Source organism: Canis lupus, chromosome 3, assembly GCF_048164855.1.
Source record: "Canis lupus baileyi chromosome 3, mCanLup2.hap1, whole genome shotgun sequence".
Classification (NCBI taxonomy): Eukaryota; Metazoa; Chordata; class Mammalia; order Carnivora; family Canidae; genus Canis; species Canis lupus.
This window is the reverse complement of record NC_132840.1, coordinates 48,409,330-48,433,888: the sequence shown is the minus strand read 5'-3', so window position 1 is coordinate 48,433,888 and position 24,559 is coordinate 48,409,330. Positions and strand designations below refer to the sequence as shown.

General features: G+C 49.3%; 2 protein-coding genes and 1 long non-coding RNA gene across 10 annotated transcripts in view; 1 reads left to right on the top strand and 2 right to left on the bottom strand.

Annotated features, from left to right (window-relative positions):
• The window catches only part of ALDH3A2 (aldehyde dehydrogenase 3 family member A2), a 124,092-nt gene extending 108,504 nt beyond the window's left edge, over positions 1-15,588 (bottom strand). For 3 of the 4 annotated variants that reach the window (XM_072820937.1, XM_072820938.1, XM_072820939.1), the window contains exons 1-6: positions 15,216-15,389; positions 7,555-7,623; positions 4,627-4,775; positions 3,737-3,779; positions 3,117-3,161; positions 849-946 (exon numbers count right to left, since the gene is read on the bottom strand). In XM_072820937.1, the coding sequence (XP_072677038.1) occupies positions 849-946; positions 3,117-3,161; positions 3,737-3,779; positions 4,627-4,775; positions 7,555-7,623; positions 15,216-15,302 (491 nt within the window). In that variant the 5' untranslated portion in view covers positions 15,303-15,389. Of the gene's footprint in view, positions 1-848; positions 947-3,116; positions 3,162-3,736; positions 3,780-4,626; positions 4,776-7,554; positions 7,624-15,215; positions 15,390-15,468 lie in introns of those variants that run through there. The other variant, XM_072820936.1, reaches the window with a different exon arrangement.
• Positions 15,589-15,778: 190 nt separating this feature from the next.
• LOC140630543 (uncharacterized) lies at positions 15,779-19,270 on the top strand. Its single transcript, XR_012028277.1, has 2 exons — positions 15,779-15,929; positions 16,805-19,270. It is a non-coding gene; the product is annotated as an uncharacterized lncRNA (long non-coding RNA).
• Positions 17,592-24,559, bottom strand: part of SLC47A1 (solute carrier family 47 member 1) — a 36,837-nt gene continuing 29,869 nt past the window's right edge. For 3 of the 5 annotated variants that reach the window (XM_072820942.1, XM_072820944.1, XM_072820945.1), the window contains exons 15-17: positions 21,426-21,520; positions 20,472-20,541; positions 17,592-18,214 (exon numbers count right to left, since the gene is read on the bottom strand). In XM_072820942.1, coding sequence (XP_072677043.1) covers positions 17,961-18,214; positions 20,472-20,541; positions 21,426-21,520 — 419 coding nt within the window. In that variant the 3' untranslated portion in view covers positions 17,592-17,960. Of the gene's footprint in view, positions 18,215-19,430; positions 19,504-20,471; positions 20,542-20,566; positions 20,977-21,425; positions 21,521-24,559 lie in introns of those variants that run through there. The other 2 variants (XR_012028276.1, XM_072820943.1) reach the window with 2 other exon arrangements.

Genomic DNA, 24,559 nt, shown 5'->3' with positions numbered 1-24,559 from the left:
TGGCATAAGGAAGACGTCACAAACCTTTTTTTCATTAATTATCTTATATTCCACCTCTCCACTGTCATTCACTTAATGGCTTTTATATATATTTCCTACTGCAACTAATAGTAAGAAATAAATTTTCTATCGCCACCTGGTACACTATGTGTGCACACATTCATGCACACACACAACCAAAAGCCTCATAAAAAAAAAAAAACCATACCTTCTCATATTTTCTATTCTATTTCATTTTATCTTATTCATAATATACTTCATTTTTTAAAGTGTCAATCATGACCCACTAAACCAGGCTTGGTCAACAAGTGCTGGTGTGACCACACCTGCCACGTGGGAGGGAGGTGGCTCTGGGCCGGCACATTAGAAGGTTCAAGTGAGGCATGGTCTGAGAGCATGGCACTTCCAGCAGGAGGTCCAAACTGACACTGCTTTCTATGTGGGATCCTCATATCCTCAAGCATCATAAAGATGGAAACGGCTCGATTTCTTACGACTCAGAGATAGCAAGAGAATCCCTACAGTCCTCTGCCCCCTCCTGCCTCTGCTCCCGTCACCCATCTCAGTGTTCACAGGCTCCTCAGGCTAACTCCACGCCGACATGCAGGTGTCAGCTCATTCTCCTTCATCTCCTCCAACTGAGCCCCACAGGCCTCCCTTCCCACAGCCTGGGCGGGCTGCCCTTCCAGGTGCTCCAGAGCACCAGCACCATCCCTCCCCACCCCCACCCCATCATACTGAGCATCTCCCAGGAACCCCTCTCAGGCTTCTCCACTCCCCAGTCTCCCAGCCTCCGGGACTGGAGCCAGCACGCAGCAGACACTCAGTGCCTGTGGGTCACGACTTACACTACTCCGAGATCCAGGGCATAGAGCAGGAGGGCATTCATGCCCACATTGATCACATTTGCTGCAATCCCAGTGATCACTTGCGGCATGATGATCCCCTAAAGCCCCCAGACAAATAAGAAAACAAATAGCATTTTCAAAAGTTAATCAATTAGGTGGTATGAAATAATGGAAAATACACGTACTGGTCTCTGCCCCCACCCCACTGCCGGTCTCCAGCACAGAGCTCGTAAATCCCTTGCAATATCCCCAGTGATAAGGGTACTAGGTGGCTCCTTTGTTCTAATATTGGTCTCATATTGGTCTTGACATGGAGTTCCTTAACCCTTTGGAATCTCTTGGGTGACAAGGGTGCCTTTTGTCCTCAGAGGTGACTCTGAGTGAGCTGCCAGATGGGAACTGGTCACCAGAAGAACCAAGCCATGATGAGAAGGTTGATTTTTTCAGTCCATCTCTCATGTGCCAGAAGGGGAGAGGGGCTAGGAACAGAGTACATGATCGATCCTGCCGACACAAGGAAGCCTCCATAAAAATCTCCAAAGCACAGGGTTCAGAGCTTCCAGGTTGGTGAACACGAGGACCTGCTGGGAAAAAGGCACCTCTTCCCACACACCTCGCCCTCTGGGTGTTTGTCTGCATTCTCTGTCATATTCTTTTATAATAAACTGGTAAATCGTATGCAAATGTGCCCTAAGTTCTGTAAGTCGCTCTAACAAATGAATGAACCCCTGAGGAGGGGTCGTGGAAACTTGTGATGTGAAGCTGATCAGTGGAACAGGGGCAACCTACAGCCACAACCATCTGGAGGTAGGGAGGTCATGATGGGGACCGAACCTCCGCCAAGTGGAGGTCCATGTAACTTCAGGCAAACAGTGCCTGAATCAAGCTGAGAGGAAGAGAGCCACATGGCATCCAAACACCCCCAAAAGCCCCAGTAGAAGGAGAACGTGTGAGAGCCACGGGACTCGAAGGAGGGAGAGGAGGTGTACAGAGGGTCATCTCCACACTCACAGTTACTCGGGCAGGGACTTTTTTTTTTTTTAAGACTTTATCTATTTATTTATGAGAGACACGGGGGGGAGGGGGGGGCAGAGGCAGAGGGAGAAGCAGGCTCCATGCAGGGAACCCGACACGGGGACTCGATCCCAGGTCTCCAGGATCACGCCCTGGGCCTAAGGTGGCGCTAAACGGCTGAGCCACCCAGGCTGCCCGGGCAGGGACTTTTTTGTTTGTTTGTTTGTTTTGTTTTCCCGGCAGGGACTTTAAAGGACAGCATAGCCACAATGGGACCACACCAGCCAGGGTCCAAGCCACCAGGCCCGTCTCCTCCTTGGGCACCGCTGTGAGCACAACCAACCAGAAGTCTGTTGATGCTTCTGAATGACCCGCTGGGCCACAGCTGGTATCACAGAGAGGAGAGAAGGAACTGCCTAGACAGCAAATCACTTCCCAGCAGGCAGCATCACGGGAAGACCACCTGGGAGACACCTGGGCCAAGTGACTTCAGTTCTCCACCAGGGCCGCGGGGAGGGCTCTCTGTGACGTTCTCTCACACAGAACACCCGCGAGGCCTGGCCCCGGCAGGTGCACGCTGAGCGTTCACCTCCGTGTTTTACGATGCCACCGTTCCTTGCTTCTTTTGGGTCTGTGCCCTACTCCACACTGGTCCTCAAATAAACATTTTCTGTAGGACTCTCCATTTTTTTAAAAATCGAGCTGACCACCATCAAGAGAGAGGGGCTTCCGTGGACAGAAGTCGCGGGAAGGCAAGCAGGTAGCTCACAGAAGAAGGACTTGGGGAGGTGGCAGGGTGAAGCAGAGCTCATCCTCAGCCTTCTCGTCCATGTCCCTTCTCCTTCTGGGGTACTGAGCACTGTGAACCCCGGGTACTTCTGGGGATGTGGGTGGAGGTACCCTGGGGCCTCTTCCCCTCCAACAGAGGCACCAGAGCCAGGCCTGGGCCAGACGCAAAGCAGGCAGGCAGCCCACAGAAGAGGTGAGGGGTGGAGTGTGTGGACTGTGGGGTAAAACAAGAGGTAGGCGCAGGAATCAGACAGATTGAAACAGGCCCCTCTCCTGTTTCAATCCTGTTTCGTCCAGATTTCCTGGACGAAATCTATCTAACAAGACTTCACGTCTCCCAGACAAGGAGCTCTGGGTAGGATTCCAGGGGGGGAAAATATGAATTACTTTTATGGGGAAACTCCCTAAAAATATTTACTCTATGTTTCCAGTACCATGGAGTAAAAACATAAAAAAAATCTGTACCTGACTTTGTAAATATCTCGTCTGCAGCTGGAACAGGAATGCTGCCTATAATATAAAACAGAACAACACCTCCTGTTATGATGAAAGTGTAATTCCAACGGTTTCTATCAGCTTGGTTTTTCAAGAAGATACTTCCTCTTGATGTGACCTCATAATCGGAGAACCGGAGCCACACTAATCAATGCTAGGATGCTGAGTGTTTGAAATTTTCCAGAAAGGACTCCCTGATGAACTGACAAGTCAACCTCTAACTGGCTGACGCTGAAACCGCTCACGACCTTGACATCTGAATGGCTCCAACTGAGGGTGCCAGCTGGGGATATGTCCCCAAATCCCAGGGGAGCCCCTGGGAAACATCCTGATTAATTTGCAATTGAAAGTAAACCATGACATAAGGAAGGATCCTTCTTCCTCTGACCAGTGTGTCTATTTCATTTAAGCTGCCAGACCTCAAAGTGGTACAAGCTCTGAGAATCAGTAAGGGAAGGATGGCAGGTCCCAGAGATACATGCTGAACACGGAGAGGAATAGCACTGTGATAAATGAGTGGGGAGGCGCACGCATGACCACGTTCATGAGCTGTTTCACATAACACAATGCAAAGTATCCTTGACACTTACAGGAAGAGCGGGAATAAAAATCATCACGTAAATCTGGGCTATCCTGAAATAAATACAAACAGCCTTTGGTTAATACTCCAATAATTGATGGTCATGCTTCCTCACATTGAATCCATACATTATCTTCTAAAAAACTAAAGCTAAGCATAACTTATGTGGGGATATTTAATAACATTTCTAAGAGGCTTTATCTAACAACCCAAATTAACACTATATCAGCCCTGCTGAGTGTCCGCTTTCTAAAGGGGAGTTGGACTTTACATCTCTTAGCTCATTCTTAGCAGAAGCAGTGGAATGAACACAGCAAAATGAACTAAAATGTGGGTGAGAATCAGAAACTTTTTTTTTTTTTTTTCAGAAACATTTTAGAGTGAGGACCATAGGTGTATCTCACATGGAAGCAAGACGAACAGTCTTCTCGAAAGGAGAGATGCCTCCTTGCATCCTACATACCCTGGAAACAATCCCAGAGAGCTTGCTGGAATTGTAGAGTTAAAAAAACAAAAACAAAAACACAAAAAAAACAACTGTGAAAACCAACATGAAGGCAAGTGTGTTGCTATTCTGCTTCCAGGGAGAAATACTCTGTGCATTTGCAAAACACCAGAACTGAACAACCCAGGAAAAGGCAGACCCAGGCCAAGGGTATTACCTTCTCGTCCTGTGTTTTTGCTCTGGGCAGGGCATCGGGTCACCAAGTTACACGGTGTCCCTGTGTGTCAGGGGGTCTCTGCCAGCCCTATATCCTGTGATCCACAAGTCCCAGCTCCCATTTGCCACGGGGCTCAAGTCCAGGTAACTGGCCGAGAATGTCAACACGAACAAAGGTAGGAGGACCAGACGGTCCCTTACTATGGATCTGGGGTTCTGACATGACAGACACTGCTGACCTGGAGACTTCGGGGTCCTGTTTCAAGAGCAAGAGGATACGCTCCGTGTTGATGAAGATGGCCCAGCACGGAAAGCAACACAGCATCAGGATGAGGATTCCTCTTTGCAGTATGATCCCCACGCGTTTCAGGTTCTTGCCTCCAAAGGACTTGAGATAGAAACATACAGTGAGGAAGAATGCCCCCTCGTGCTGGGCAGGCCAAGGCCGGGGCCCCTGCCCTCCAAACAGCTCCCCACAGGCCAGCGCCCCACCCCGCCTGCCATGCCTGCAGCTGGGCGGCCGCGTCTCCCACACCCCGGCGTCCGGGCCAAGCTGTTGGGGAGCTACTGGCACCTGTGGCACTTTGAACATGCCCTGGGATGACAAGGGCCCTGCTCCTGGGAAGAGGGACAGTTAGAAACAAGGGCACTGGTAGCAGAGAGCAGAGCTTAAATGGGGCAGGAAGAACTGGGTCCAGGTTAGGGCCTAGAAGATTCGTTCAGAAAACATGTCCTGAATTCCTCCTGCATGCCAGACGCATTCGGGACCCAGGATCTAACTCTGCAGTGAACAGAGCGGTCAGAGACCCTGGGGTCATGGAGCGGACTTTCTGGAAGGAAAAGGAGACAGACAGTGAACAGAGAAATACCTAAGATCCAGAGTGCTTTCCCTAGGACGTGGCAGTGATGTTTGGGGAAAAATAAAGCAGGGTGACAGGGGGAGTGTTGAGGGCCAGCACAGTTTTCACACTGGTGACGGGCGGCCTCCCTGGGAAGGTGATGTCAGCAGCTGATGGAATGAGCCAGGCAGACACATCTAGGAGAAGCAGGGCGGGGTGGCACTGGGTGGGGCACGGCTGCAGGCCCAGCAGCCTCGGCAGGGGCATGGGGTCACCGGACAGTTCCCAGCAGAGACACGACATAACCAGCTGAAGTTTTAGAGTGACGAGGGCACAGAAGCCAGAAGTGAGCAGCTGCTGGGTGGCCAGAGCACGGAGCAGAGAGCAGGCTGGGGTGGGGACACAGGCCAGGCCCAGACAGAAGCAGCCCCGATGGAGGCAGAGGGGCCCTGTGCCCCACAGTGCCTTTGGCCAAGTCTAGGCTTCTCGGGAGCCCTGCCCACACTCCTTTTCCTCCAAGGAACCTGAATTACTATCTCCTTCTACAACCAAAAAGGGGTCTAACTTAAACCACAGAACAAGAGTCAGTAGAAACAACAAATTAAATTAAAATAATGGCATATAAATGACACAGAATATTGTACAAATATCAAACGGAATGTGTATATCTACTTCTTTCCATGCATTCTCCAAAACATATGGTTTAATGGGAGGAAAACATAATAAAATCAAGTAGGTTTTAGAGTGGTGTGGGTGTACAGAGATGGAAACATCTGGAGGATACTGACCAAAAAGTTAATAGAAATAACTCCGAACGATTAAATATTAGTGATTTTTTTCCCCATCTTTTTCAAATACTTTTCCAGGTGACCTGCAGTTTCTAGATGTGCTTGATCTTTACAATCTTTTTATTTTATTTTTTAATAATTTTTTGTACAATCTTTTCATTTATTTGTTTTTTAAAGATTTTTTTTTTTTTAAAGATTTTATTTATTCATGAGAGACACAGAGAGAGAGGCAGAGACATAGGCAGAGGTTCTCAAGAAGCAGGCATGGGGACACAGGGAGCCTGATACGGGACTCAAACTCAGGACCCCAGGATCATGACCTGAGCTGAAGGGAGACGCTTAACCGCTGAGCCACCCAGACATCCCCTACATTAAGTCCTTTAGAGCCATATTTAGCTTAGCCTTTAAAAACTATCCCAGGATATCTTCATGCACAAACTGCTGGGGAGCTGAGTGCAATGGCTCAGGAGACACACCTATGCTCAGTGCTCCTCTTTCCTTAGGACAGAACCCTGTCCTCTCTGTTCCAGGCAGTGGGTTTGAAGGCAGGGCTCATCCATCACACATCCACCCATCATCCGTGCATCACCCATCTATTTAACCATTCACCACCATCTACCGAACCATCTATCCACCTGTCCATTTATTATCTATCTACCCAATCATCCACCCAACCATCTGTTTATCCATCTGTCTATCCCTCTACTCACCCATGTAGCCATCCATCATCCATCTATCCAACCATCTATCTACCCATCTACCCATTTCTGCTTGCTTCTCTGCCTTCATCTCACTCATTCAATAAACTTCCAGGGTACCCACTACATAACAAGCACAATGCTGAACCATAGGGATTCAAAGACTGAATGGGATAAAGCCTTTCTCCCCAAGCATCTCAGATCCTAGTAGGGAAACTGCTATGGCTGTAAAGTTGGTGGGTGAGATGGAAGACAGCACTAGGAATGAAAGGCCTGGACCAGAATCTGACTCTCCATCGATTATGCTAGCACACCAATCCGGAGTTCCCAATCCCACAAAAAGCAATGAGGATAGAGACAAATAAGCAGATTGTCTGCCATATGAAGATGGGAGATACAGGATTTGGACTTGAGCAGAAGGTGGTATATTCTTGTAAGAGACAATCCTAGAGGAGAAACAGTTCAGGTGGAAAAGCCAGATGAGTTTAGTCTGGTCGAGGTGAGGCTGAGATATCATGATGGACATTCAAGCCTGGCCCTCAGGAGACATGTGGGCAGGTGATGGAGATGTGAGTCTTAAACATCAGGTGAGGGTGTACAGTTTTACAATAGGAGAGATCACAACAGGGAAGAAAATGGAAAACCCAACCCCACCTGAGCACATGGACCCTGAGGACACAATTAGGAAAGCTGGCTGTGCTTGCATCTACAGCCACCAGCAGCATGGTATTTGACAAATAAAAGGCAACAGAAGCCATAAAGGGGATGGTCTCTTCTATCATCTCCCACAAGATAGGTAACCGACCAAAACAGGTGTGTGGGGGAGGGTGATTGGTACTCACCTGAGACATCAGTGTATCACAAGCGGAGGCCAAGCCAGTTCCAACGGAAATCCCAGTAACGTTTACAACCTGCAAGGAACAGCACAGAGCTTCAGCCAGCATCCAGGGGACTAGTGGGGGCAGAGTCACTGCCAACAGCTCCCTCTCGAAGGAGTAACCCATGATTTTATTTCACGTCAAACAGGTGACTGCTATTGTAAACAAAAATACAGCCTCTAAGAATCACAATCACTTTGCATCAACCAGAGTGGCTTACAACTGAGTTTTTCTCAACACAATGCACATTACAATGTCTATATTAAAAGGCTGAATTATGATTAATATCTAAAACCAATGCCCCTGGGGGCACCTGGGTGGCTCAGTCCATTAACCATCTGACTCCTCACTTCAGCTTCGGTTGTGATCTTAGCATCCTGGGATCAAGCACGGAGTTGGGCTCTGTGCTTGGCTGGGAGTGTGCTTTGGGATTCTCTCTCTCCCTCTGCCCCTGCCTCCCTCCCCTGCTCACATACTACTCTCTCTCTAAAATAAATAAAATCTTCCAATAAATAAACTTAATTACTTAATTAAATACGTGAATGAATGAATGGATGAATGCCCCTGGTCTGCGATGTGCATTTAATAATAATGACGGCAAACCCATTCTGAGCAAATGCTACAGGCAGGTCCTGTCCCAAGCCCCTGTCAGGGCTGTCATGAGCACTATTCCCATTTTATGGATCACTTGAGCAAGTCACAGAAAGCTTCGGTCATTCGGATGGTGGCCTGAAGCTGGCAAGTCTGGCCTCAGGCTTTAACCCTCCCGTGAGAAACAGGGACTAATTCTGTGTCACCCTCTCGCCTTAACCTCACCCCAGGGCCCCTGACCATTAAGGGCGCAGACAGTAACCTGGAGGTAAGGGTCAGAGCCCAATGTGCTGTTCTGCGATGGCAAGGGTTGGGGAGAACTGGAGACCCTATTTTCATCCCCAGTCTCACATTTAGCAGTGAGGTCAACCCCAGGTGTGTTAACTTCTTGGCTGACCAACGTCACAGACTCTAGCCCCTGGGAGTCAGTGACAGGCCTCACACAGAGTAAGGCCCCAGGCCAGTCTAGCGAGCAGCAGGAGGCACCCCCTGCCAGAGGCCTTGTGCTCTGCATGCCCAGCCCAGTGTCAGGGCTAAAACTCAGCCTTCCAGAAAAAGCACGGGGGAAGCACAGCTATTACTCTGCCTCTAGGCTTCAAGCCTCTTCCCAGGTCAAGTCCATTGTCAGAGCTGATTCCCGTCAAGGGCGTCTAACACTGAGCTCTGATGTCACCCTCTCCCCATACAATGACTGCATGGATACTCAGAGGGTCCAAGACTCACAACCGTATTTCTTGGGGCAAGTTGTCCAGAACACTATCTTCCACATCAGAGTGTCTATTTCACCAAAGGCTGCAAGAAACACTCCTCTGACTAGTTATCAGGAAAGGCCCTCCTTCCCCGCAAGTAGCTGGCTCAGTAACCTCTTGGGCGTGCTGGGAATTTCTGGAAACTACCAGGGCAGGGAGCTCAGAGTGCAATTTGTAGCTTCTCCAATCCTAACCACTCCCAGCTGAATCTTTTTCTATCCATGTTTCTCTAACCCTATTCTACCAGCTAAGTGTTTATCTTTCTGTCTTGAAAGTATTTTTATAAACTGACTCAAATTCTTCATGAAACAAGATGGGGATATAAATAAATGTTCTTGGGGAGTGCCTGGCTGGCTCAGCCAGTGGAGCACATCACTCTTGGTCTCGGGGTCGTGAGTTTGAGGCCCACGTCGGTAGGAGGGATTACTTTAAAAAAAAATTAAATCTTTTTTAAAAATGCTCTTTTATTTAAAACACAAACACTGGGATCCCTGGGTGGCGCAGTGGTTTAGCGCCTGCCTTTGGCCCAGGGCGCGATCCTGGAGACCCGGGATCGAGTCCCACGTCGGGCTCCCGGTGCATGGAGCCTGCTTCTCCCTCTGCCTGTGTCTCTGCCTCTCTCTCTCTCTCTGTGACTATCATAAATAAATAAAAATTTAAAAAAATTTAAAAAAATAAAAAATATATAAAACACAAACACTTTGGGGCACCTGAATGGCTCAGTCAGCTACCTGCTTTCAGCTCAGGTCATGATCCTGGGGTCCTGGGATCCAGCCCCAGGTCCAGGTCGGGGCTCCCTGCTCAGCGGGGAGCCTGCTTCTCTCTTGCCCCTCTTGAGCCCCTCTTGCTCATTCTTCCTCTTTCTGCAAAAATCTTTTTTTAAATCTTTAAAAAATAGAAGAAACAAACACTTTTGTAAATTATTTCATTCCACAAACTGAATTTTTCCTAAGGCAAAAGATTTTTAAATATATCTAGCTTTCATAAATAGTTTTGATATTGGGCCTATTGTCTTCTCAGCAATTAATTACAATTTAATAGCTGGTTAAAAACATAGTCTAAGCAACTACTCACTGCTCCAGGAAGGACAGGCACAGACCTTACCTCAGACTTTAGCTACAAAAGTTCTTCTCTTTGGAATATACCAGCCTTCCCACACTCCCTTTTGAGGTCTAACGACAGAATTTTAAAATTCTATTTACTCTGTACCTATTAATTTTTTCTTCAAAGCATGGAAATAGGGATGCCTGGATGGGTCAACAGTTGAGTGTCTGCCTTCTGCTCAGGGCGTGATCCTGGAGTCCCAGGATCAAGTCCCACATCGGGCTCCCTGCATGGAGCCTGCTTCTCCCTCTACCTATGTCTCTAATGAATGAATCAATAAAATCTTAAAAAAAAAAAAAAAAAAGTGTTCTTATGCTCTTACCATTGGGTGATCTGGGATAGAAGAGTATAAAGGAGCAGCACTGGAAGGGAGATCATCGGGAGGTGCCCAGGTGAGGCCCGGCTCACAGTTCCCCCAAGCTACTTATTTCTCTGAAACATTCACTTGGGCCAGATCTGTGCCAGCAGCCAGGCTCAGCAAAATTTAACATCAGCAGGAGGGCACACAGAGCAGAGGATGTGGCACAGCAGGGGAAGGATAGGCCCTGTTGGGGCTTTTGGGAAGGCTTTTTGCAGATGCCCCTAAGCCATGTCTAGAAGGATATGCCCCAGGCTCATGTGCAAGCCACAGAATGCAGTGGGCACCCACAGGCAGGACACCCAAGGCCTGGATTTCACTGTCTGGTGAAGGGAGCACTGAAGGGTATTAACCCAGGGAATGGCTTGATTTTTTTTTTTTTAAGATTTTATTTGTTTATTCATGAAAGACACAGAGAGAGGCAGAGACCGTCAGAGAAGCAGGCTCCTTGCAAGTAGCCTGATGTGGGACTCGATCCCTGTACTGGGATCACACCCTGAGCCAAAGGCAGATGCTCAATCGCTGAGCCACCCAGGTGCCCTGATTTTTATTTATTATTATTTTTTTTAATGGCTGAGACTGGAGAAAGGTGAGATGGAGTCAGGCCTAGAGGAGGTGGTCCAGGCTGGCAGGAAGGAAGGGTGAAAGCTGGGCCAGGAGACTGGTGGTAGGAAACAGAAGAAAAGAAGTAATTTTAAGAAAGATGGGAAATGAAGTTATTAGCAGGGCTTGCAGCCCGATGGAGATGTAGGACAGAGGGGAGTGCCAAGGGTACTCCCAGGAAGGATGCTCACACATCCTGAGTGTGAGGTGTTCCTGGAGGGTTCAAGCCAGTATGTCCTGAGGCGGGCAAACCCAGGAGGGCACCTCGGTGGGTGACATAAATTTGAGAGGCACCAGGGAAGAGGAGGAGAAGGGGAAGGGAAAGATGTACAACAGCTAGAGGTAGCAGAAGCAGCAGTGGAAGCACAAGGATACTGGGTCCCCCGGGAGGCCAGGAGTGGCAGAGAGGCCAGAGGGGGATGTCACCGACAGCATTAGCCAGATCAGGTTCGACGGCAAGGTGGAGAGACAAAGGCCAGCTTGCAATGGGGAGAAGAGGACATGAAGACATAGACTTTCTGGCAAAGAGCATAAGCGGCCGGACAGGGGGCTGGGCAGGGAGACAGGCAAATGGGAGATGTTACAGAAAAGGAGAGACTTGCATTGCATAGGTTTATCATAGTGGCCGAGGCATCAATTAAATAGAAGAAATGGGGGATGCCTGGGTGGCTCAGTGTTTGAGTGCCTTTGGCTCAGGGCATGATCCTAGGGTCCTGGAATCGAGTACTGCATCCCTGCAAGGAGCCTGCTTCTCCCTCTGCCTATGTCTCTGCCTCTTTCTCTGTGTCTCTTATGAATAAATAAGAATCTGAAGAAGAAGAAGAAGAAGAAGAAGAAGAAGAAGAAGAAGAAGAAGAAGGAGGAGGAGGAGGAGGAGGAGGAGGAGGAGGAGGAGGAGGAGGAGAGGAGGAGGAGGAGGAAGAGAGGAGGAGGAGGAAGAGGAGGAGAAGGAAGAAGAAATAATGGAAAGAATGGTTCTGAAACATAGGCAGAAGGCTGGTCTTGAAGAGGGGAGTTAACAGAGGTCTGGTGTTGATGGGCAGACGAGGGAATGTCAGGAACTGACCACCTGGCTCACAATCCTGAGAGTGGAGCCCAACAGGGCTGCAGAGGGAGAGAAGACGGGGGAACCACAGCACGGGAAGACCCCATGAGGTCAGATAACAGGTAGGAGGTGCGGGAACTCAACAGGACAAGGATAAAAGGTTGCCAGCAGGGAAAATAAAGTTTAAAGCATCTACAATGAGTCCATGCTGAGGGATGAAAATGTGTAGAGCATGAGTCCTGAAATGGATTGGGCGGAGGGGAGGGTGGTCCTGGAAGCCAGTGAGATGGAGGAAAGTGGGGCCCACACACCCAAAAAGATGAGCACTCAGGTGCTGGGGTGTTGATGAGCACAGGAGAGGTGCTGTACTAGCCACCAGCTATCACTGACAGGGAAAAAAAGTACAGGATGGCATACATGGAGGGTCCATCCCTCCAAAGTGGGCACAGCGAAAAGACAGTCTATTCAATAAAGAGTGTTGGGAAGGGGATCCCTGGGTGGCTCGGCGGTTTGGCGCCTGCCTTTGGCCCAGGGCGCGATCCCAGGGTCCCAGGGTCCCAGGATCGAGTCCCGCATCGGGCTCCCTGCGTGGGGCTGGCTTGTGTCTCTGCCTCTCTCTCTCTCTCTCTGTCTATCATGAATGCATAAATAAAATCTTAAAAAAAAAAAAAGAATGTTGGGAAAATTGGACAGCTACAGGTCAAAGAATGGGACTGGACCTCTTTCTTCTTTTCTTCCCTTCTTTCGATTTTATTTATTCATTCGTGACACACAAAGAGAGAGGCAGAGACACAGGGAGAGGGAGAAGCAGGCTCCCTGTGGGGCACCCGATACAGAACTCGACCCCAGGACCCCAGGATCACACCCTGAGCCGAAGGCAGATGCTCAACCCTGAGCGACCCTGGGAAATGCAAATTAAAACCACAATGAACTATCACCGCACACCTGCGAAGAGTATGCGACAGAAAATAAAAAGTGTTAGAGAAGATGGGATATCCTCATGCACCATTGGAGGGGATGCAAACTGGCACAGCCACTCTGGAAAGTGGTATGGATGACCCTCAAAAACTTAAAAAGAGAACTACCATATCATCCCACAATCTTACTTCTGGGTATTTAACCAAAGAAAACAAAAACAGTAAGTCAAAAAGATACCTGTACACCCATGATCACTGCAGCATTATTCATAAGCCAAGATATGGAAACAACCTAATGTCCATTGAAGGATGCAAGAATAAAGAAAACATGGTGCATGCACACACCGTAGAATATTATTCAACCATAAAAAATAAAGAAATCTTGCAATTTGTAACAACATGGATGGGCAATGAAAGCATTATGCTAAGTGAAATAAGTCCATCACAGACAAATGCCCTCTAATCTCACTTACACGTGGTATCTAAACTGAGAAAAACTGAACTCATACGTACAGAGAGCAGACTGGTGATTCCGAGACTGGGAGGGTGCCGAGGAGCTAGATAAGGCAGTCAAAGGGTACAAAGCTAGTTCCAGTTACAAAATATATAAAGGGTGGGATGCAATGGACAGCCTGGTGACTATACTTAATATTACCGTATTGCACTGCACATTTGAAAGTTGCTAAGAGAGTAACTCTCGGATTTCATCACGTGGAAAAAAATCTTTTCTGTATAGGGACAGAACTATAAATTTATTATAGTGATTATGCCACAATACACACAAATACCGCATTGTTACATTATATACCTGTATGTCAATTATATCTCAGTAAAAAAGTTAATTTTAACAATTTTTAAGAAAGGATGCTGGGAAAGAAAGGTCTGGGAAAGAAAGCCGTGATAGGAAAAAGTAGACCACCAACTGTGGGCCCTGTGGAGAAAGAGAGAAAGTGTCCTTCAAGTTTCCAATAATAACCCTCTGTTAATATCTGTTCCCAGCCAACAGAAGGACCAGGAGGACAAGGTGTGCCCTCTGCGGGGGAGGGGTCAAGTTCATCCTCTCCAGGGGACACAGTTAACAGCCTGTAATATAAAAAGCTTCTCTGCTTTTTTGACTTTCTAGAGGCCCCATCTAAACTTTCAAAGGAAGCAGAAATATCCCTGAACCAGTTCGCTTAACAACAGACCTGTAAATAAAACGTCTGATTCCACACCAAGGTCATCCCAACTGTAAAGCTGAAAGGAGAAACTTCTGTGGTCCCACCAGGATCTTAGGGCATATTCCCACCTCCTGTGGGGATGGAGGGGACATCTTCTAAGACTGGCAGAGACCACCTTGCCGCCACCACTAGAAGAGTTTTCCACCTTCTCTGAATGCCTGGGTGAAATGCAAGAGCGAGGCAACTTTCCACCACCTCACAAACATAAACAAAAGACTTCAAAGTCCTTGTAATTTCAACCCATGGCCCAAGGGAGATAGTTTATTAAGAGTGTGAAACCGGAAAGAAAAACCGCAGTGTGAAACCCTGGAGCATCCTGGGTGGCTCAGCTGTTGAGTGTCTGCCTTCGGCCCAGGGCTGATCCCGGGGGCCTGGGATGGAGTCCCACATAGGGTCCCCGCAGGGAGCCTGCTTCTCTCTGTGTGCCTCTGCCCCTCTCTCATTAATAAATAAAATCTTTTTTTTAAAGTGTGTGAAACACTACACCCATAATGAACTATGTAATTCCAACTAAAAGCAGACAACCTACATTACCTTTAAGGTTTTTTTTTAAGACTTTTTATTTATTTATTCATGGGAGACACAGAGAGAGGCAGAGACACAGGCAGAGGGAGAAGCAGGCTGCACGCAGGGAGCCCGACGTGGGACTGGATCGCAGACCGGGATCACGCCTTGGGCCAAGGGCAGATGCTCAGCCGTCGAGCCGCCCAGGCGTCCCTACGTTTAAGCTCTTCGTGGGATCTTAGAACAGGGGGGAAATGCAGCTCCGATCGCTTCACCAGCACAACTTTCTCCCTTGCGATACATTCCCTGCGCCCCTGGGCCGCTCGGTAATTCAAGCTCGGCCCCCACGGGACGGTTGCAGAGACGGAAACACTCCTCCCCAGGCGGCCCACACAGCCTCCCTCCACATCTAAAGACAAAGCAAAGGCACCCCTGGGTCAAAGCCCGACTCCTCGAGGGAAGAGACACGACCCAGGAGACGGTGCACATTCCGCGTCGACCCCAGAGACAAGATTCAAAACACGTGACACCTACCGACACGGCGAGCGTAACGGCATCCAGCTCCACTTTGCCCAGGTGCCCGCAGAAGATGGAACTGACGACGCCAATGAGGAAGATCATCAGCTGCGCCAGGAACTGCGGAGCGAGAGCGGGAGAGCGCGAGCTGACCCCCAGCCGCCCGCCGGGGAGGCTCCGGGAGCGCGGGGGCGCGGGGGGCGCGGGGGCGCGGGGGCGCGGGGGGCGCGGGGGGGCGGGGGCCGTCGGGGGCGCGGGGCCGCGCACTCACCACGGGGCCCGCGAGCGCCCCCAGCGCGGCCGCCTCGCGTCGCACGTCGGGCGGCAGCGCGCCCCGCAGGCCCCGCAGGCAGCCGCGCCAGCGGGGGGCGTCGGGCCACCGGGTGCTGTGCGGGGCGGCGGGGGCGGCGGGGGCGGCGGGAGCGGCGGCGGGGGCCTCCATGCCGGCGCGGGCTCTGAGCGCGGGAGGCGGCGGTGAGCTGGGGGCGGCCCGGGCCCGCCCCGCCCCGCCCCGCCCCGCCCCGCCCCACGCGGACCGCCCCACCTGCGGCCGGGGGTGGGGATGGGGTGGGGGTGCGGCCCGCCCCCCCTGCGGCCGGGGGCGGGGGTGAGGATGCGGAGGTGGGGGAAGCAGGCGGGTCGCGCCTGCGGACCCAGGACGCCCCCTGCCAACCGTCGCCGTCCGCAGATCCCCAGGAGTTGGGGGCGGGTCGCGGAACCCCCGAGGAGGAGGTAGGTGAGGGGTCGCAGTCCGGCGGGGGCGGGGGGTACCGGACGCGGTCGAGGGAGTGGGAGGTCGCCCTGCGATGACAAAGGAGACTAGTCGTTAGAGTGAACTGTGCTGGGGGCGGGGGGGTGGAGAGGGCGAATTCGTAATTCCACCCTCCCACCGCCGGAGCCCTTTGCTGGCTTTTCAGGTGACCGCTTCCTCTGCCTCGAGTTACAGGTGTGTTACAGAAAGTATTCCCGGCGCTGGCGGGGGGTGGTGGGGTGGTGCGCTCCTCGGCCTGCAGTGTGGGCCCAGAGATAAGCCCTCCGCATCCCCATCCCCCATCCCCCACCCGGATCCCCGGGCCTCCTGATGAAAAAGGGCAGATACGCTTAGAAGTCTCTGGAAGGCTAGGGTACCTGTCCGGGACAGAACGAAGAGAATGTGTGTGGACTTCCTAACAGCTGCGAGAGGGGATGTTGCTGGGGCCCAACCCAACCTTCAGGGCAGGCCTTTACCACGGTCCCTGCAAAATGACCCTCCAAGAAGCAGGCACTGAGGGTGGAAATGCCTGAAGGTGGCCTTGGGTGTTTTTTCACACGTGTTAGCTAACTCTTCTGACCTGGTCCATTATCTGTTCTTTCAGGGCAAAAGCCACGCCTAGCTTTGTAGCTTTGTGCCATCCAAGCACCCAGTGTACTTCACACTGAGGCTTGCGGAGTTAACAGTGTGGCCCTGGGGCGTGGGCGGAGGGGGTGGGGGAGAGGGGGGAGGCTGAGTCCAAGTACTATACTACTTTGTTGCTACTTAATCCAAGGCCACTATACTGAAGTCTTGTGCTCTGACCCCCCACCCCCCACCCAAAATGAATTAACAATGGCTGTTTGGGCTTTCACAGCTCTAGAAAGTTCCCTAACTGTTCTTCGAGGCCAGCGGAGAAGGAAGCATTCATCAAAACCTCATCCTTTTGAGACACAACCACACAAAACCTCCTGGAAACACCATGTTTGCCACCTAAAGCTGGGATGCCTTCTTAAAGACAAAGACGATACCCCTTCTGTTTGGACAGAAAATGAACGGGGCCAGCTAGGACCCCAGCCTCCCTCTCCTAGCCCCCCCTTGTCAATTCCTCTGCCTTCCAACTTTGTAACGCCCTCCTTCTATCAACAGAGGAAAAGGGCTAGGGCCCCTGGTGGCTCAGTGGTTGAGTGTCTGCCTTTGGCTCAGGTCATGATCCAAGGGTGTTGGGATCGAGTCCCACATCAGGTTCACTGCAGGGAGCCTGCTTCTCCCTCTGCCTCCGCTTTTCTCATGAATAAATAGATTTTTTTTTTCTAAAAAAGTATAGAAAAGGGTCTGACTTCCTTTCCCTGGGTTAGCTCTTCAAACCATTTACTCCTCTCTGTGGGATGCCCACCACTCTAGAAAAATGAAGTGCTGGTTCTCAGCAAGGCGCACAGCTTCCTCTCTCTTCTCTGACAATCCATGGCACCCTCAACAGATTAAGACAGGTCCTTAACAGGAAGCATGCTCCTCAATGCCATCCGACTCCTTTTGCCTAACCTAAGTCTTCTCCCTTTTGGTTTCTCAAGCCCCTCTACTGCCCACAGTGCCTGCAATTTGGACCCCAAATGAATGTTGACAAATGCCATTTGCCCACTGAATAATCATCAAAGGCACAAGGAAAAGATATATTGCAAAATATATTTTAAATAATTCAAAATCCTTAAGCACTGAATACATGGGTTTCTATCTAAACAGTAAACACAACTAGCAAAACCATAGGTGAATGCAACCAGTACACAATGGTCCTTGGTTGAGACAATGCTGGATGAGCTGAATGATCATCCCTCTATCTTTCAGACACTGCCTTAGACAAGAACATAATTTGTACCTAAGTTTCTTCATTAGAAAACATAACTTTGAATTCAATTCTTGAAACCCACAGGTGCTATTTAACTACCTTAACTGAAAAACACTCACTGTTTGGCCTATGAATTATTTGTAAGCTCAAAAGTATCACTTGACCTGACACACACTTCTCTTTCTCTGGCCTACCACTTAATTTTTATATATACTCTCACTAAAATCCCCATGAGCAAGACTGAAAAGACGCCCACGAGCAGGAGCCCACGCCGCAGCAGCAACTGACTCCCAGTCAAGGTAGCGGTGCCTGTGGGCTGGACGCAAAGATGTTCTTCTCCGTGCATCGGCTGGTGCGTTGGCTGGCACACCTGCTGGCCCACCGGAGCCCTGACTTTTCTTCGAACATCTTGCATTGAAATACCTCCACGGTTCTCAGGGCCCACTGAAGGCAAAAAGGAACTTAGTTAGCAGTATAAAAGGATATTTTTTCCTTTGTATCAATGATCCCATACATGTGTGTCACTCGCCAGGGGGAAAGTTTGTTCAGGAAGCAGTTGCTACCTTGGATCAATAAAAGAAATTCTGGGGCACCTGGGTGGTTCAGTGGTTGCGTGTCTGCCTTTGGCTCAGGTGGTGATCCCGGGGTCCTGGCATCAAGGCCTACATCGGGCTCCCTGCAGAGAGCCCGCTTCTCCCTCTGCCTATGTCTCTGCCTCTCTCACGAATAAATAAAATTTTGAAAAAAAAATCTATCTCAGAGTGCCTCTCCATTCGCTCATTCACAAACTGACTGGATCCTACAGTTGCCAGCATGGGTCTTCTGGAGAGCTCCATGACACCAAAAGAACCAGAGAAATACAGGGGTTCTGAGTTAAGGTTCGTAGGGTGAGTTTTCAAGGGGCCAATACTCCTCTAATCAGCAGTTTGGAAGGTGAACTGACTCAGATGTACATCCAGTCTTACAACACTTCCCGAGGGAAAATGAAGGCTTAATGGAACAAGAATAAATAAGATGGGCATCCAACTTCTCAGTAAGCATTGTGGATATTAGGAATGTTACAATGCCCTTGGAGTTGTGAGAGGAAAGAATTTCACACAGTAATATTAGCTCACTCTTACAACATGTTTTCTCCTCAGCGGGGAGTCTGCTTCGCTCTCCCCTTCGGCCCCTCCCCAGCTCCTACTCACTCACTCTCAAATAAATAAATAATCTTGGGGCACTGGGGTGGCTCAGTGGTTGAGCATCTGCCTTTGGCTCAGGTCATGATCCCAGAGTTCCAGGATCAGGATCGAGTCCCACATCGGGCTCCCTGCAGGGAGCCTGCTTCTCTCTCTGCCTCTGCCTCTCTCTCACACATGAATAAATAAATAAAATCTTTAAAAACAAATGTTTTTTTGAAAATGCACTTCACACATAAGCAGCTCACTTGATGCTCACAACAGTAGCATGAGGTAAGGAATTATCCCCCTGCTTTTACAAGTGGTAGATGGTAGAAAACTTGATGAACACAATGATGAAAGCCGAGTAACATAAATGAAAAATACCATCTTGAAGGTGCCAGAGTGCTACCAATGTAAACTCCTCTGTATACTTCAGGCTGGAACTCAAGGGCTGCATCCAAGAATTAAGGATGAACCAAAAGTAAACCAGCCCTCACCCTGGTTGCCTCCAGGTCTGCTGGGTGATCCAAGAAGCTCAAGTGCAGACATTGCCCTAGATTGCTGGTAACCCTAAGGGGTTGACAGAAGCAAAGGAAAATCCTCTCTGAAAATAGATATATCATTAGCCTCAAATTACTTCTCCAGACGATGTTCAAATACAAGATCTGGAACAATCAAAGACAACCACGCATACACACAGGGGACCAGACAAGATAAATGAGAACTAGCAGGAGGAACAAGAGAATTGGTGGCCAGCTGTAATTCAGTCAGCCTGTGAGCTCAAAGGGTTTTGGTTATAAAGAAGGGATGAATACAAGTAGGTCACTAACTGCTTGAGAAACTGGGAATCTTGGTGGGGTGCTGGGGTCAGGATTGCTAATTGGGCAGAAGAAAAATGATACACACATTCTCATGATGCTTCCCAGAAGCAACAGTTAAAAACAATCTGGGGCACCTGGGTAGCTCAGCAGTTCAGAGTCTGCCTTCAGCTCAGGGCATGATCCAGAGGTCCTGGGATCGAGTCCCACATTAGGCTCCCTGCAGGGAGCCCGTTTCTCCCTCTGCCTGTCTCTGCCTCTCTCTGTGTCTCTCATGAATAAATAAAATCTTTTTTTTTAATTTAAAAACTAAAAAATAATAATCTGTGTAAAGCCCACCTGCATGCTTGCCTGGGGAGCAGGGGAACCCCATTAACACAAAAATACTGAAGTCAATTTCCAAGATTAAGCTCACCGCACAAGATCACCCAGCCTGTGGAATGCTTACACGAGTACCATAAATCAGCCAAGGAACTGGCGACCTGCAATTGTCTATAATCATCGATAGTAGTCTATTAATATCTGGAATCCAAGCAAACAAACTTGCAATTCTGTTTATGTCACATTTGTGTTACTTTATCATTTGTTTCTGAAACTTTATTGCCTGAGTACTTCAGCAGGAGCTCACAGCAGCAAATCTAGTTGTATCTCACCGACAGCCCCTCCAGGACCAGCGGGACAGGCCTGTGCGCAGAGCTGAGGCCATTAGTTATTCCATACCTGGGTCCTGACAGGCAGCAGAAGTCCCATCCTGGGTGGTATTTAGTCTCAGATTGGCATGTACCTGGGCCTAGAAGACGAAACTCAAAGTAAATACACGAGGCTTTATTTATTTACCATAATGTTAATAAAATACCTGATTTGACCACCCAGTTTAGGAAAAAACCAAGCCAGTATCTTTAACTGACGTGTGATTGGAGCTTCTCCAGTTTACCAGTATGGAGTCGTCTTTCTGGAAGATTGACAGGGGGTCAGTGGGTAGGGAAGGATGGATGGAAAAGCACAGATAAGGGGGAAGGCAGGTCCCAAGATCATATAGGCCCTTCTTTCCCCTTCATCTCCTTTATCTGCCATCTATTTTCAGACCCCACACTGACCCTAGCAAGTTGGAGACACAGATGCACACAGGTATCTTCGTAACATATTTGAGGATCATAAAATACAGTTATCAGGATAAACTGCTGGCATCCTTTCTCTCCAGTTCCAAAGCTTGTCCTGAAACTGACTTTTCAGGCACGAGGGTGATAACTTAGTATGGGATACAAGGAAGAAAAGAACCCCTATTTTTCTATTCAATGGATAAATCCAGGGTCATCTGGCCCTTCACATCTGAATTAGATGCAGCTAAAACAGCAACAACAAAGTAGCATTGGTGATAAAAAGAGAAAGACCCTTCAAAAAGGAGACAGCGAGAGAGAAAGAACACCTGAGCCGATTCTGTTTTCTAGGACAGAAACTTTTTTTTAAGGTTTCATTTATTTATTCATGAGAGAGAGAGAGAGGCAGAGACACAGGCAGAGGGAGAAGCAGGCTCCATGCAGGAAGCCCAACGTGGGACTTGATCCTGGGACTCCAGGATCACACCCCGGGCCGAAGGCAGGCGCTCAAACCGCTGAGCCACCCAGGCTGCCCTAGGACAGGAACTTTTAACTGGCCAGCAGTGAGCATAGTTACCTCTTCGCAGGCTTTTTTCCAATTTAGCCGAAGAATAAAGCCTAGAAAACACAGAGACTGTGTGATCGCACAGATGATGATCCCTGACCACAGACCTAGAAATGGAAATATTTAACAGAGGTTAATTCCATGGAAAACCGGCAGCCCCTAAGTAAGTTCTTCCCAACTCACTTCTGAGAATCTGCGTTCATGGCTGAGGTAGAGCCCACAGTGAGCCAGAGACCTCTCACATGCTCTCTCCTTTGGTTTCCAAAAGGTCCTGGGAGGCCCAGGGCAAGTCACTGCCCAGTGTTGTGGATCTCAGAGGCTATTTTTGGCCATTGTGATCCTCACTATTAAGAGAAGCGCCAGTTCTAAGGAAATGAAGTTTCCAAGACTATTTCCTGTTTCTAAGAGTACTATACTTCCAAACTGCTATGTCCTATTTTCCTCAAAAAAGGGAGGTGACCATCTCAAAATGCAAAAGTTAGCAGGCTTGTAAGTTCTATCCCCTGGTGCTTCCTGCAGGCTCTCACTGGCTTTGGGCACAGACTTCTAGAGCTCCCAGGACAGGGTTATCAGCAGACAGATGACCACACAAATGGAGAGGCTGAGTGGGAATGGAGGACCAGAAGAGCCTTGTCGATCTCTAGGTACCATCACACTCCACCTGGTAAGCCCACACAGGACACAGAGGACGGCCCCAAGAGAGGAAGATTTCTTTGGTCAATTCAGAAGAGCTGAATATATAAATGGGCAATGGTCAGATCTTATATAAAACAGAATTCTAATCCACAGCCTCCGACAACCTGTCCTGAAAACCAACCCCTTATCTACAATAAGCAGCCAGCCTGGGACATCAGGAAGCTAAATAATAATTTCTGCAATAATTGACCCAAAATGGCCACAACTTATCAACAATTGACACCTTCCCTAATTTTTGTCCCTGCTTCCAACTTAGGACCCAACCAGAGAGAAGCAAACGGAGCACCCCTGGCCAATCACACAGGGTGCCCCAGTTCTACTTAGCTCTATTCCAGCTTCCCCAGGACATGGGGCACACCTCAGCCCTCCCTTTATTCCACTGCAAAGCTTTCCCACCCCTCTGCCAGCCTCTGGATCTCTGCCAAAATTCAAGTGATGGTGGCAGACTCCTTGCTAAACCAAGCTCAAAACAAATGGCCTTTGCCTTTTCAAATTTGGTTGGTCTTTATTTCCACAGCTCATCACGGAGGCCTCACAAGACCTGGCCTACACAACCTCACACCATGGACCCCCACCTCCAACCAGATGTGGTACCCACAGAGGGCTCCTGTGCCTTTCTGCTCATGGTGTGTGCAGTCCAAGAGGACACGGTTAAGTGGGGGCCAGGTCTCCATCTCTTTATAATGAGCTCCTTGGCTATTTCTTCTTTGGTTTGGTAGCCAGGTCTTGTCATTGATTTCCATTTGTTTGGCATCCTTGGTGGAATCAGGCCATTCCTTTTCATCCTTTTTGCTGTGTTTTGTGCTGGTTTGTTTTTTTGTTTTGTTTTGTTTTGTTTTGGGGGGGGTGTTTGTTGTGCTCTATAAAGTGTTGTCTGTCACAGAGGAAGAAATCAGAGACCAGGACACAGGCACGGGCCCTAGAAACCTGTTGTGTCCACCAATCCCACAGACCCATGAGTTTGTGGTTCTCCCCCAACTGGCATCCACACGGACCAACTTCGCAGCAGGTTACCACTAAAACCAGATGAGGTTCTCCTGTGTCTCCAAAGACCGGCTTTGATCCAGAGAGCATTCCCCCTTTCCCCCCATCCTAACTGCCATTCAGGAGTCAGAGAAGGTGCTGATATCACAGCCGCCCTTTTGTCTCCTTATGTCAGTGGGAAAATTAAAGCTGATATTGGAGCCTGGGTGGCTCAGTTGGTTAAGCATCTGCCTTCAGCTCAGGTCGTGATCTCAGGCTCCTGGGATCAAGCCCCACATCAGGCTCCCTGCTCAGCAGGGATTTTGCTTCTCCCTCTTCCTCTTCCCCAACTTGTGCTCTCTTTCTCTCTCAAATAAATAAATAATAAAATCTTAAAAAAATAAAAAACTTGAAATTGGAGACCTCCTATGATAACAGAACTTGGTATGAAAAATAGCCTTTTCACTGAACAGCAGTGCCCAGCAACAGTTTGAAAGGAATTTGGGACAAAAATGAGACCAGACCCAAAGTAAATGTGGGGCTCTGCAGAGAGACAGCTGGAGGGAGCCCCCCCACCCCCAGCCAACCACCTACTACAAGCATGCTTGCAGATATTGTACACAGAAGGGACACCTAGGAAAGAAAAACCAGGAAAAAGAAAAGTCATTTGAAATCACCGAGTGCTCAAGGATGGCAAAGGCACTCAATATCCTGCCAGGCCGTCAAACACTCTAGGTGAATGAACTTTAAATAGAGATGGTCCTCATCAATGCCTGCTGGACGCGAGCCACTCTCCACATGCAGCCCTGCCCCCTGTGCCCAGCCTCTGCCTCAGGCTAAACACACCACACAGGTGGTTGGTATTTCAAAGAAGCATAGGTTTTCCCAGTCTCCCAGTCTTTTTTTTTTTTTTTTTTTTTTATGATAGTTGCACAGAGAGATTGAGAGAGGCAGAGACACAGAGGGAGAAGCAGGCTCCATGCACCGGGAGCCCGATGTGGGATTCGATCCCGGGTCTCCAGGACCGCGCCCTGGGCCAAAGGCAGGCGCTAAACTGCTGCGCCACCCAGGGATCCCCCAGTCTCCCAGTCTTTACCTATAACCCTTGAGCCCTTGACTAAGAAACACACCTTCCTGCTCTGTGATACCACTCCTGCAAAATGTCATAGGCAGAGGGAATTGTGATACCAGAGGGACTACCACCTCTTTTGAGGTTCCAGAGGACTCCTCTATTCAGTCACAGAGGATCTGCTCTGCATATACCTTGCCCTCCTGTATTATACTGGATGCGGATCCCAGGCAAGGATCTTGACACTGTACCTGATAATATTCTACTCACAGAGGAACACCTGTGAACACCTGGGTGGCTCAGTGGTTGTGAACCCTGCCTTTGGCTCAGGGCGGGATCCCAGGGTTCTGGGATTGAGTCCCATATCGGGCTCCCCACAGAGAGCCTGCTGCTCCCTCTGCCTGTGTCTCTGCCTTTC